This window comes from Hyperolius riggenbachi, chromosome 10, assembly GCF_040937935.1.
Source record: "Hyperolius riggenbachi isolate aHypRig1 chromosome 10, aHypRig1.pri, whole genome shotgun sequence".
Lineage (NCBI taxonomy): Eukaryota > Metazoa > Chordata > Amphibia > Anura > Hyperoliidae > Hyperolius > Hyperolius riggenbachi.
In genome coordinates this window covers 209,790,261-209,804,808 of record NC_090655.1, presented here as the reverse complement: position 1 = coordinate 209,804,808, position 14,548 = coordinate 209,790,261, and the positions used below count along the sequence as shown (strand labels likewise).

The following is a 14,548-nucleotide window of genomic DNA, read 5'->3' as shown; positions in this document are numbered from 1 at the left end:
CGCTTCTAGTGTGAATGGGCTCTGTGTGAACTTTTGACCTTTATGAAAACTTGAATATCTCAAACTATAAAAGATGATTTTTGCAGCACAAATGAGCATAGACACAGTACTATCCAAACATGCCAGTTCCATGCCTGTAGGTTGTATGGGGACTGGTATTGTTTTGAAGAAAATTAAGTGTGGTTATCTTCAAACCGAAAGCAACACAACCCTTCATTTTTGCAGCACAAATAGGCACAAACCTAGCACTAACCAAGAATGATGGAATTTTTTTGTGCTGATTGTAGGGAACCAACTTCACTGCCCTCACCATGACCACCACCGCTGCTATTTACTAAAATAAAAAATGGGACCACCAGGAAAAAAAAAACAACTTCAAAGATCCCGCTGGTTCTCCCATTGGCCCATTAAGAATCGTCTTTAGAATCCCTGTGACCATTTGTACAAAATTCTGAAATTCGTCTAACAAAGAATGCAGCAAGAAATACAAGAAGTTAAAGGGGCAGCAGTCGCGGCTGGAGTGGTCTGCAGGGTGCTCAGGTCAGAGGTCAGGCCATTTTGACAAGACAGGTGACAGCGTCACCGGCTGCGGTGTCATTCTCCGCACTGCGCATGCGCACACCTCTCCAGCCAGCACTTCAGCGTCTAGTTACCATAGCTACAAGGATCTGACGTCACGGAAGCCCGTATTCCCTTGGCTAGACTACGTCTCCCGGCATCCTCCGCGATCCCCGGAGGCAGCTGTGCTGCTGCTGCCTATGCTGCGGCGGTTTGAGAATCGGGGCCTTTGTGCGGAGGAGGTGGCGGATGGGAGAGGAGCAGGCCAGGTAGGCAGGTTGCGGCTGTGCAGCAAGGGACAGGTCGGTGATCTGGAGGAGTGGCTTTGTGTGGTTATTATCATTATCATACCAATTATTATTATTATTTGTATGAAATGGTATTCGGTTTGATCAACTCCTCCCATCTGGACATCACTGCCACCCTTTTTGTTGCATTTTCTCAGTGCCTCTTATTCATATGTGTACTTAGGAATGTATTTTGAGAATTGGGGGAAAAAATCCAGCCCATCAGATCTATAATGACATTAATTACCGTTTCCTGTCATTTGCTAATAATTTTGCACAAGCCACACTGAGGAGATCACTGGGGGAATAAATCCCCAAGTGCAATCATCTCTGCCCATGCCTTGGCAATTTTACATTTGAATTAAATCCGTTTCCACCTATGCATGGCTGTCACACACTAATATTCGTCCAGAATGCTTTTATTTTAATCCTGGTCACTTGAACATTGTTTTTTTTTTTAATTCCCAGGGGTGATGGTGATCTTTCATCCATGGATGGATAGCAGTGTAATACCCCATTTATTACTATGGAGTGTGTGTCCTGGATTTTAGCAGTGGCTGATGAATTAGTGGAAGTCCAGGATTAGAGATGGTCAATGAGACGAAAATAATAATGTTGCATACAAATTGCTCCCTACTGGGCTAATTAAAGGCTCCTTTTGTTGATTTTGATTTTTTTTTTGTTTCAAGCTGCTTACAATTTACATGCAAGATGGAATTATTTCCATCTTCTTGACCATCTTTATCCAAGAAACAAAAGAAGAGGCCTAAGATACCATAAGGTGGGCAGCACGGTGGCGTAGTGGTTAGCTCTCTCGCCTTGCAGCGCTGGGTCCCTGGTTCGAATCCCAGCCAGGGCACTATCTGCAAAGAGTTTGTATGTTCTCTCCGTGTCTGCGTGGGTTTCCTCCGGGCACTCCGGTTTCCTCCCACATTCTAAAAACATACAGATAAGTTAATTGGCTCCCCCTAAAATTGGCCCTAGACTACAATACTTACACTACATAATATAGACATATGGCAATGGTAGGGATTAGATTGTGAGCTCCTTTGAGGGACAGTTAGTGACAAGATATATATATATACATTGTACAGCGCTGCGTAATATGTCGGCGCTATATAAATACTAAATAATAATAATAATAATAATAATTTTCCATGGACGTCTGAACGGCTAGTTTGTCGAGCAGTTCAGCATCTCGACAACCATTTGGGCGCAATTTAAATGCAGCCGATAACAGTGGTTGTAACACCACGCATGTCAAGTGTTGACACGCAGAATTGTTACCATGTGGCAAAAAACTGCAGCGTTTAAATGCAACTCAATAGGGCGTGGGGGCTCTTGTCTAGCAAGCACCTAGCAACTGGGTGGGAGCAGCTGACAGGTGGTGTGTTCACTGCCTGTCAGATTCTCTTGGAAAAGAAGCCTAACTTAAAGGACAACTCTGTAAAGTATCACTCAGTAGGAATAACTTGTGTACCCATTAAAGCCATAATTCAGCTCCAGTTTGTTTTAATATACAGTGTTCTCCCCAGAAATATTTTCCAGCTGGGTGGCATGAAAAAGTAGTGGGGAGCAACGGGGGAATGCAGGGCTGGTGCAACTCTGCTGTCAACTCTGCCTGTGACAGCCAGGTGCTTCCCAAAATCAGTCGGGTGGAGCACCCAGCTAAAGGAGCCTGGGGAGAACACTGATGTATATGGTAGTAAAATTGAATTCATTAGTAATGCCTTTAAAAATACTTCTTAAAGGACACATCCGAGCAAATCAAAAATTAAAAAAATCCACTTACCTGGGGCTTCCTCCAGCCAGCCGTTCGGTGCTCTCGCTGCAGCTCCGCTCACCGCTGCTGGTCCTGGGTCCCCTCCGGCGCAGAATTCCTACTACTGCTCCTGCACTGTACAGTCCAGATGACGTCAGCGCGACCAGTGAACCGTACGCTGGAGCGCAGAGGAACCCGGCCTGACGAGATCGGCTTCTCCACCGGAGGGGGCTGGTGTCACAGGACCCCTTCAGGTCGGACCGCACAATGCCTTCCAATCGGTTTCAGCACGCAGACCATGTAAGCTGTAGTCGCAATCAGTGCGCAAAAACCGCTGGAATTTTGGCAGCAGACCGACTAGAAGGGAGCCTGTGAGTTACGGTAATTACAAATTACACACTATTTCAGGGCATAACTGCCACCACCTCTGTTATCATGGGACAGAGACACCCACTGACTGGCTGAGCCTAGACCTGCGAATAAAAACGGCTAAACCCACTCTATTCTGTCTAGCTAGCAACAATAGTAGCGTCTCTTCAGAAGTCAGGGTTCAGTTGTGCGGCTGAATAGCAGGGTAGCTGAATAAACAAATGACGTTAGCGTCGTTTATTAAAACGCAATATAAATAATTAATATATACAGAAAATTATTACAATCAACAATTATAGACACATTAATAGCCAGTATGAAAATAAAAGGGGGAAAATGAGAGTTCGTGGAAATATATCCTTCTGGGAAAACTCATAAAGTTCTTGGTTTCAGTTCAGTAGCAAAGTCCAAACAAGCCAGATGTCAGCATGTCCTCAAGCTGGCAAGGATGTAATCCGGATGATGTTTGAAAATCGAGGACCTTGATTTTGCATCCTCTGCCATTCTTATACCCCTGATCCAGTAGGAGGGAGTGAGAGTGGGAACCGCACACCCCCTTAGAACATGAGATGAGTCCTCCCCCTTCCCCTTGGGACCAAAAATCATATCTAACCATATATGGGCTCTATCTCACAGAACCGTACAGGTCAGGGCAGATTTACTAACATTTTCAGGTCCATCCCGATTTACCCAGCACCCTGATACCAAACATTAGGGGTAGGACCCCTGTGGTATCATCAGGGCACTTTTGAACTGCCTAACTGGCAGCCCTTTCCTCAGAATGTTCTGAAACTTTCTCAGTACCAGCGCCAGGCAAAGCCCAGCATGCTCTGTGAGTTTGGAGGGCCTGGCAACACAGGAAATATGACAAATATAGCAGTTTATGGATTATTATATACATCTAGGAGTAACAGCAGGTCAGTTCTAGGTGAAAGCTTTTTGAAGCTAGGACAGCAGGCTACGTGCCGGCTTCCCTGCTGTGATCGGGGTCCGGGAGTCTCACTCTCCTCTAAATTGGTTCTGTCAGGCTACTTATCTGGGTGCCTGGGACACTCTGCTGAAGGCTTCCTGCCATTTGGTAAAAGGAAAAAAAAACTGTCTTTTAAAAGAAGGAATGTCATTCTGTTCACTGCAATGACTGGGCAAATCTAACCAAGGAGCGATCAGAAAATTGACTGCTCGAATCCTCCCGATTCGCCTGCGTTTCTCACGGCTGTTCCTGTGAGGGCACAGGACGGATGCCAGGTGCTGGAGGAAGCCCCAAGTAAGTGGATTTTTTATTTGCTCAGACCTTCCCTTTAAACACCTTGCTTCTGGGTTCTTAGCTTTGTTCTCTCGCCTCTTGTTGCCAGCAGAGTGTGAATTCCCTCCCCCAGAATAGACCAGATCACTTGACCTACTTGTGCCCATTGCTGAGAAATCATTTCCCACTGCCCCTGTTCTGATGGTTTTTTGGGTGGCATGTGATTAGGAAATCATTGCAATATCTGCTCTCTTGTAGACGTTTATGTTCCTACTAGTGCAATGTGATCATGGCTGAATCTCTCACTGCATGCTGCAAATGTTTTTGGGTGCGCTCTGTAATGACCAATGGGAACCATATCTAAGGATGCATACACACATCCTATTTTGATGGCCAATTTTGTCCATGTAGTATGAGGGACAACAGACTTTGAATACTATGAACAGATTGTTTAGGTAAGCTCTCATGCTACACGGAAGTGGCAAAATTGCCCAAATAAAATTAGATGTGTGTATGCACCCTTTCTTTTCATGTCCAGCACTGGGCAGTATAGCACTTACCTTACTTATTTAAATTTCGCAGACATGATTTAAACAAGACGTTTCATATAAGTAAGCAAAAAAGTTTTGGCTAGAGTTCCTATTTAAAGCGGATCCGAGATGAAAAGCTAACTATAACAAGTAACTTGTCTATATATCTTAACTAAAGTTTAGATTACACAGCAAATCTAGCTGCAAACAGTTTTAATAGAAAATGATAATTTCTTCCTGTGATGCAATGACAGCAGCCATGTTGTTTGTAAACATTACACAGAGGCAGGCTTATCTGCATCTTGAGCAAAAAAACCTAATCTCCCCTCCCTCCTCCCCTCTGCCTCTGAAATCAATGGCTATTAACACCACCTCCTCCTCCTGCCCAGACTGAGCTCCCATGAGCCCTTGCTACTGCCAAGGCTCTCTGAAAACCTGTAGGCGTGGTTTAGTTAGTTTATAGGGAATGAGAGTATTAAAACAAAAACAAAAAGTATTTGGCTTGAGGAATGCCCTATAAACAATAGGAAAGGAACACAATTATGCAATGAGTAAAAGTTCACCTCGGATCCACTTTAAGGTAAACTTCAACGATGTGGCTACAATTGTAATGGTGTTTGTTTTGCAGTTTTAAGCTGAATGCATCAAAGGCCGATGCCCTAGGCCCCTTACAATCGGATGCCAATCTTTATATGGAAAATCATCAAGATTTCCAGAGGATGGACAAGGAGAAGAGTCAGATAACTGAGAAAATTTTGTCCCTGGTCCTGGACATACTGTACTTGCTTATAGAAGAGGTGAATGAGTCTAGTGAATATCTGTATATCTGTTAAGGTGCCCAGTAATGATCCAATTTACCAGACAATTGACCGGCCAATCCGATCACTGTGATCGATTGGAAACGATCATTCTTGCCCAGCAGCGTAAGGAAAAATAAGCAATCCAATCAGACCAAAAGAATCGTTCTGAAATTCGGATCAAGGGAACAATCTAAAGAACGACCTTTCATCATCGATTGGCACCATTATTGATAGCCGATCTGATCGTTTGGGAGATTGTACCTTTAATGGGCACCTTTAGACTATTCTGTTCAAGGCTGTAAAAGCTAAGCTTTAGCTGCAGAAGCAATTAAAGGAAAAAGTAAAGGGATGAGAAATCAACTCTAAAGTTCCGATGTGTCATCCCTCTTAGAACAGTATTTAACCACTTGCGCACCAGCAGTCTCTGGCCCCTTAAGGACCAGAGACTGGTAGAAGAAAAAGAGGCTTACCGATGGTTTGCCACACGGACCCACCGCTCTCTCCATCGCTGCAGGCCCCGTCTCTGCCGTGGCTATGACAGCAGAGCTCTGTGAGCCGGTCAGGAGCCGATTTGATAGGCTCCTGACCCTGTCATCAATGTGAGCCAAAGGGATTGGGGGTCAAGAGCTAATGAAATCACTTCCTGACTGGAACACAGAGCTCTGCCGTCATAGCGATGGCAGCGGTGAGTCCATGGGGAGCAGTAATTGAAATCTGTGCCCTGGCAGGAATAAGCAGCCACAAACAGGGCATAGATTTCGATTACCGCGGCCTGGAAATGGTTAATGAAAGTCTTCCATTGGCACCATACCGCTTATTCCAAGCACAAAGCCAGTAGACTATCACAGACGTTGTCAAGGGAATTCCCACTACACCACTGAATATTACGAGGTGAGAATAGTCGCTATACACTTAGCACATTGCCAGGCACAACAGCTGCTACTGGTTAACAAAAGAGGCAGCCACCACACCACCAGTGATATTAGCACCCCCAGTTACCGCTATGCCCCCTACTGGCAGACACTAGACTTTGTAACTGAAGAAGCAGGTGTTGACCAGTAAAGCATAGTGTACAATAAGATGCACCTGTTACTCTCGGCTACTCTGTATCATTGTCCAGTTATACCTATGGCAAGTCATTCTCCTCTACATGGTTTTACTCTAAGAACTGTTTGGCTAGGTTCACAGTGTGTGTTGCGTTCCCTGTAACAGCAGGAACAGGAAAGTGTCTCTAAGTGTTTTCCCTCGCGTTGCATACAGGCAAGGAAAATTCTGCTTCACTGCCACTGTTAACGCGCCTGTTCTGAGATAAAGCACTGCATGCCGCATGTTGATATACCGTAACGCACTGTGAATGTTACATTGGTGGGAAAGTGTGCAAAACACATTAAATGCATCCATTACGCTGCACCACTGCAAACATGTATAAGTGTGAAGATCATGATGGCTACAGTTATTTTATGACCCTTGCAAGATGGGATGCAAGGGAAGGGCCCCATGAATTGTGGTTAATCCACTAGTCATGTGACAGCTGTTTTTCTACAAGTGAATGCTGCATTTATTAAAGGATACGACCTAGGATAAATAAAAATGAGATCTACTTACCTGGGGCTTCCTCTAGTCGCTGATCTGCCTCTCGCCGCAGCTCCGATGTCCCAGGATCCCCTCCTTTGGAGATGCCGACCTCTCCAGGTTAGGATCTTCTGCGGGTGCGTGGCCGCGCCGCTCGCAATCACGCTTACGTAGCCTGGAGTGTTCTGTGCAGGCGCAGAAGTACTGAGGCTGTGCCCTCGTGCAGGCGCAAAAGATCCTGACCTGGCGAAGGCATCTCCAAATGAGGGGATCTCGGAACACCAGAGCTGCAGCGTGGGACAGAGCAGCTGCCGAGGCTGGAGGAAGCCCAAGGTAAAAAGATCCTTTTTTTTTTTTTTTTTTTTTTTTTATATCCTCGGATGTATGATGGATGGAAGAAAGAACAGACATTCTTGGTAGCTTGTGTGTGGAGTCTTATGTACCGCCTACCAAAGAGTGCTCCTCATTGCTGATTATGCCCTGTGGTAGAAATGAACAATAATTTCTGCGGATCATCACTCCCGGAATGTTAAATCGTAGCTAGAGTTACAGTCACATGATCCTTTCTTCCAGTAGCAATGATACAATGAGGGACAGAATTCCCATTAGGCACAGCAAGATGTTTCATAGAGGTGCTGCTATATAGAAACCCCTTTTTCCTGGGTCTCCTTTTACATCGCTGCAAAGAACTCTCACATGCCACTGTCACTGCAATCGTGTTTGAACAGCACCCCAGTTGTCTTCAAGGTCGATGTGCCAGACTAATGGAGATAGAGCACTTCTATTTCCCAAGTCATATCAACGGTTGTAGTCGGCACCATCTGTTATAAGCTCTTTTATTGTTAATTAAAAAGACACATGACAGCGAAATAGCAACGTTTCGGAGGACAACCTCCTTTCTCAAGCTCTATCAGTAGACACTGATAGAGCTTGAGAAAGGAGGTTGTCCTCCGAAACGTTGCTATTTCACTGTCACTGCAAGCATAAGTGCTAACCCTTTACTATCTGTGTTACCTGTAGCTGTCTCCTATTTTTCTGTGCCACTCATCCTACTCCTATGTCCATTTTTGGACTTAGATAGGCACCGTCTGCAATTCCTTGCTAATTCATTAAATTAAAGACATACGGTATGTCTTAAATAAAAGAGCAATAAGTTACAGATGGTGCCGGTAAACTGCTGAGCTTATGACCAAGCGCATTCAGTCTGATTACTTTGGGAGTGCTTTCCACCAAATACTTATCCTGTTTCTGATTGTGTCATTCGTCCTCTTTGCCCCCTTCCTTCTTAGTCAGTCTAAGCGGATCGCTCGAACCCACCCTTATCAAGTGAACGACAGTCTGTACACACGCCCAATTTAGCGGGCGAACGACGGGACGTTCAAACGACCCGTCGTTCGCGGAAATCCGACGTGTGTATGGGCCTTAAAGGTGGCTACACATTAACTGATCCAATTTTACAGCAATTCAATAAAAACGATTTGTTGTACAGAAAAAATGAAAGGCTTTTTTTTTTCTCTCACCTTCGCAGGCGAGAAATCTGATCGAATTTCCCATTTTTATGTATAGAAGTCGATCGGGGGTGGCTGATTTTTCTGATCAATTTTTATGAAAATGAAACTGGGCAGGATAGATTGTCAATTACTTGATTTATAGACCCAAGTTTTTCATTTATTTTATTTCCATAATTGAGAAACACAGGCATGTGAAACATTGATTGTAACATTTCAAAAAATCTGGCAAATCATAAAAATTGAATATTATTCTCAAATTGAAAATAAAATAATAAGAAATATAAAACATTGCACCCCTTTTTATATTGCCCATTAACGGCACAAACAGAGAAAATGCCCTAATCTACCTGTTTATGGGAATAATCAATAATTACCTTCCGATTTACTTTTAAAATTTGTGTCGAAAAATCGCACCTGATGAAAAAATGATTACGTTAGATAGGGTTATAAAATATCATACTGGATACAACACATGCATTTCTGTATGTGTACAGTTACTGGATGGATTTCTTTTCAGAATTTGCACCTGCAATCTGTAGGAGTTTGGGGATCACTCACAGTCTTGCATAAGGGTACAAATTTTAGGCTTTCTACTTCAGTGTAGGTTGATGAAGCAAACCATGTGTCGAGGGTGCACTGCTATTTACTATTATAGTGTGGAATAGGTTAGGTTAAATTTCAAAAATTGCAACAAATACCTGGTTTGTCAGCTTTATGAAATATGTATGGCTTGGGACAAAGCATGGGCCCACATGACTAGTGTAGTGATTTGTGAGTGGGCACTGCTAGGAGAGAAGTAGATGGATGTTTTAAAGTACACCTGAACTGAGAAGTGAAATGGAGGCTGCCATATTTATTTATTTTTAACTACCTAAGGACCACAGTGATTGAAATCTACACCCTGTTTTGGTGGTTACTTAGCTGGCAGGGCGTAGATTTAAATCACTGCCGCAGTGCATTTTTGTCACTCCTCGCCGCTGAATTCCGACGTCTCTCGCCACAGTTCACTTGCTCTGTCTGTCTCTGACAGCAGAGCCATGTGAGCTGGTCAGGAGCTGATTTCATTGGCTCCTTGCCGTGTCTATCTATGTAAGCCGCTCCCATAGACTTACTTTGATAGACACGGTCAAGAGCCAATGAAAGCAGCTCCTGACCGGCTCAAATGACTCTGCTGTCATAGAGACGGCAGAGTGGATGTCAGGAGGATCCTGGCTTGCAGCGATTCGTCGGGATTCCGTCGGTATTGTAGCAGCGGTCACTGGTCCTTAAAGCGGTATTGTCACCATAAAAATCAACAAAATTTCAACAGCAACTGGTCTGAGTGTATTAAGTGATAAAGATGCTAATCCTGCATTCAAAACTTGCAAAACTTTTTCTGCTGCTATGGTTTGGAGTTATCACATACATTAGGAGCACTGGCCCTAGTGCCAAACAGTGCCAAAGAGTTGAATGCTGGGAGTTCTTTTATCTATAATATATTCGTCCTCTTCCATTTATTTCCCTGCCTAGCTAGTTATCAGAAACACCATCTGATTACTTTTGTTTACAAGCAAGGCTGAGGTGACTCAGTGATTGGATGTGTAAATAAAAAAAAAAGACAGTGCAGTTGTTAGTATACACCTCTGTGGGAGTGCCTGAAGACTCTGGGAGGAGGGCAGCTAATGAATACACAATGAGCAAGAGAAGGGAGGGGGGAAAACAAGAGTCAGGGAGGATATGATGTCAGCATTAGCTTGGCAAGATGGTCACTGCCTAGAATAGGATTTTCTGCTTTTCCTTTATAAAATTCACAAGAATCATTACGTGGATAGCACAATACATGTTAAGGTCCTTTTGGTGTTGCTGATTTCAGCCCTGTAAAATCTGCAACTTGATCGGGGGTTGCACACGGCCAGGAAGCCCCAGGTAAGTAAAAATCCTTTGCTGCAATTCAAGTTTGCTTTAAAGAGGATCTGTACTGTCTAATTTGTACAATAAAAAACATACCAATTGAGTCACTGTGATCTCCTGGGTTCCTCTTTGCCATTTCCGCCGCTCCCCGCCACAATCCTGGCTTTTAATCGCCAGTTTTAGACAGTCTTTACAAACAAAAACCATGGCCGCTAAGCAGGATGTGATGTATGTGTAAATAGATAGATGTTAACACACATACACAAATATGTATGTATATATATATATATATATATATATATATATATATAAACTAGCTGATTGCCCGGCGATGCCCGGGTATGTATCTGGCTGGTGTTGGCTCCGCCCACTTTTTCTAACCCTAACACACAATTACTCAATGACCAAGTTTGTGAGCTTTGCGGTCTTTGGCATCAATAATTTGCATTGAAATGAAAAAAATCTGGCTGTTTGTGGCTCCACCCCCTTTTCTGAATTTGAACCCCAGTCACCCAATGACCAACTGTACCAGGTTTGAGGCCTGTGCCAATAACAATGCAAGAATGGCAGCAATTAAATATTCCTCTTGAAAAGCAATAGATGAAGTTTGATTCACTTTTGTAGGCTCCACCCACTTTTCTGAATATTCATCCCAGTCACCTGTGACCAACTGTGCAAAGTTTAAGAACCCTACCATTAACAGTGTAAGAATGGCTGCAGTTTACATTTTCCCAGTGAAATTTATATTTGTCTCCACCCACTGGTGACCCGGCATTGCCCATGTATGTATTTGACTGGTTTTGGCTCCGCCCACTTTTTCTAACCGTAACGCAGAAACACTCAATGACCAAGTTTGTGAGCTTTGGGGTCTTTGGCATCAATAATTTGTATATTCCCATAGAAATTTAACAAATCAGATAGGCTGTTTGTGGCTCCGCCCCTCTCCAGCATTTGAACCCCAGTCACCTAATGACCAACTGTAGCAGGTTTGAGTCCTCTGCCATTAACCGTGTATAAATGGAAGCAGTTTCAATATTCCCTTGAAAATCAATAGGTGAATTTTGATTGGCTCTTGTAGGCTCCACCTACTTTTCTGAATATTAATCCCGGTCACCTAGTGACCAAGTGTGTCAAGTTTGAGAACCCTGCCAGTAACAGTGTAAGAATGGCTGCAGTTTATATCTTCCCATGTAAAAAGTTAGTTGTTTTTGGCTCAATGACCAAGTTTATGAGCTGTGGGGTTTTTGGCATCAATAAGTTACATTTTCTCATTGAAGTTAAACATTTAAACCCCAGTCTAGCAGTCTCCCAGTGACTGACTGCACCAGATTTTGGGCCTCTGTTATTAAGAGTGTATGCTGTAGGCTCCACCCAGTTTACTGAATATTAATTCAAGTCACCAAGTGGCCATATGTGGCAAGTTTGAGAACCCTGCCAATAACAGAATGGCTGAAATCAATTTAACAAATCTAATTGGCTGTTTGTGGCCTACCCCCTTTTAGTGAATTTGGACCCCAGTCACCCAATGACTGACCGTATCAGGTTTGAGGCCTCTGCCATTAAAGCAGTAGGATCAGCCATACTATGCCAGGGGAAAAAAACACATATATAAGTAGATACATACTTGATCTACTTACATAACACATGTATTATACTGTCCATGTTTTGATTTCAGTGAATGTTATATAGTAAATGACGAGAATTCTGTTAGTGATGGGGGCCATGTCTTTTGCCCACAGTTAAGGCTAACTCGTGATGTCATTTCTGCCCTTTACTTTTTTTCTTGTCTCCTCCAATCGCTGAGTTGCCTCAGCCTTGCTTGTAAACACAAGTGAGTAGGGGATTAGGTTTCAGATAAGCAGCTGGCAGGGAAATAAAGGAAAGAGGAGGAATACATTATAGATAAAAAGAACCCCCAGCATGCAATTCTTTGGCACGGACTACTAAAGGGCCAGTGCTCCTAAAGTATGTGATAACTCCAAATCATAACAGCAGAAAAAGTTTTGAAAGTTTTGAATGCAGGATTAGCATCTTTATTACTTAATACACTCAGACCAGTTGCTGTTGAAATTTGATTTTTATGGTGACGATACCGCTTTAAGAGTGTAAGAATGGTAGCAATGTAATTATTCCCCTTGAAAATCAATAGGTGAATGTTGATTGGCTGTTGTAGGCTCCACCCCATTTCTGAATATTAATCCCTATCTCCCATTTGCCAATTGTGTCAAGTTTGGGAACCCTGCCATGTAAAAAATTAGGTTGTTGGCACCGCCCACTTTTTCTAACCTTGACATACAGCCACTCAATTACCAAGTTTATCAGCTTTGGGGTCCTTGGTATCAATACTTTGTATATTCCCATTGAAATTAAACAAATATGATAGGCTGTTTGTGTCTCCATCCCCTTTTCTGAATTTGAACGTGTGTGTGTGTGTGTGTGTTAAAGTATACTACAAGTTTCTGCACTCCAGTCCGGGATTAGTCACAGTTTCTCAGCATGTGACAGGCAGCTCCCTTCCCCCTCAGCCTCACAAACTGCATCACAGACGAGCTGAAACTGAGAGCCGGGATGCTGTCTGTGAGGAATAAATAAAGCCCACAGAGCCTACAGGGAGCATGCATAACGTGTCCCTATTACAACAGAGGCAGCCCATTCCCCCCTGGGTCAACAAAGCTTGAAAAGAAAAGAAGATTAGACATATTACAGAGACAATGCAGCTAGAATGATGGCACAAAACATTATTTTGAACTTTTTTTTAATATATCAGATATGTTCTGCTTGCCTTTTTTTAGAGGGGTAGAGAAAACTAGGAAGAAAAACTGGGCAATTTTCTGTACACTTTAAGCAGTCTGCATTGCATTAATGATGTATGTTTGAATACATAGGATTACATCATTGTGAAGGAGTCTGGTGGCCATGTCAAATACTGCAGCACTACCCAGAGACCCACCGGGGAGTCTTCACCTCATTCCCAAGGGACCAACAACCAAAAAATTCTAGAAGTCACCAACAAGATCATTGAGCTGCTGGCCGGAGAGGTGAGCGGTGCTGAGGATTATGGGATACTATCCAAAAATAACAAGAAATATGTCTGTATGACAGCTGTATTAGTGTGTGTGTGTGTGTTGGGTTCCTATAGGCCGTATATGTTGAAACTCTGGCCCATAGAGCCATCAAATTTGGCCCACTTTGCATTATGTTTGGCCCACTCTAGACCACCAGGGAAGCTATATTGAAGGTGAAGCCCTAGATCACCAGGAAAGCCATATGGGAGAAGGGAGCGTAAAAGCACTAGCAACCAGGTAATTATATAGGGGAAGGAGGGGGGTCACTGGACACCAGGGAACTGTTTAGGGGTGCACCAGGGAACTGTGTAAAGGAGGGAGAGCGCCACTAGATACCAATTAACTGTATAGGGGAGGAAGAACCACTAAACACCTGAAACTGTATAGGGGAGGGAGGACCACTAGACACCAGTGAACTGTATAGGGGAAGGAGGGGGCTATTAGACACCGGTTAACTTTATAAGGGAGGGAGGTGGCCACTAGACATTGAGGTTGGCCCGTGACTTGGTCCCAGTGTTCAATTTCAGCCCACTTTGTATTTGAGCTTGACACTACTGCTATAGGCTATCAGAAAGTCACTTTTTATTTCTGTACACAGGAGTGGGAGTATGTACAAGATCACAATGAACTTGAGAAAGGACTGGATGTTGTAGACGTTTTTAAGAAGAATCAGCAGCCTCTTGTGCAGGGTAAGCGAAAGAACCTGAAATTAATTGTTGTTCGCAGTACTCCAGGAGCCAAAGTAATAATTCTCCTGAATAGCCCACTGATGGCATATTTGCTATATCCATGTCTCCTTCTAAAACGAGGATTTTAACTACCTGAATTTGAAGCTGACAATAATGTTTACGTGATTCATGTTACCTTTTCAACAGTAGAATTGTCCTACCTATGTGGGTTGGGCCAAAGTTTCCTGTGACATTTCTTTCTTCCCCAGTTCAAACCTTTCTTCAGGATTTTT

The 14,548-nt window shown here is 43.4% G+C and overlaps 1 protein-coding gene across 1 annotated transcript in view; it reads left to right on the top strand.

Moving 5' to 3' along the window:
• The first annotated feature begins 707 nt into the window (after positions 1-707).
• Positions 708-14,548, top strand: part of LOC137534326 (zinc finger protein 420-like) — a 39,292-nt gene continuing 25,451 nt past the window's right edge. Inside the window, exons 1-4 of the mRNA XM_068255770.1 lie at positions 708-827; positions 5,378-5,546; positions 13,408-13,560; positions 14,186-14,276. Of these exons, the coding sequence (XP_068111871.1) occupies positions 808-827; positions 5,378-5,546; positions 13,408-13,560; positions 14,186-14,276 (433 nt within the window). The 5' untranslated portion in view covers positions 708-807. The remainder of the gene's footprint in view (positions 828-5,377; positions 5,547-13,407; positions 13,561-14,185; positions 14,277-14,548) is intronic.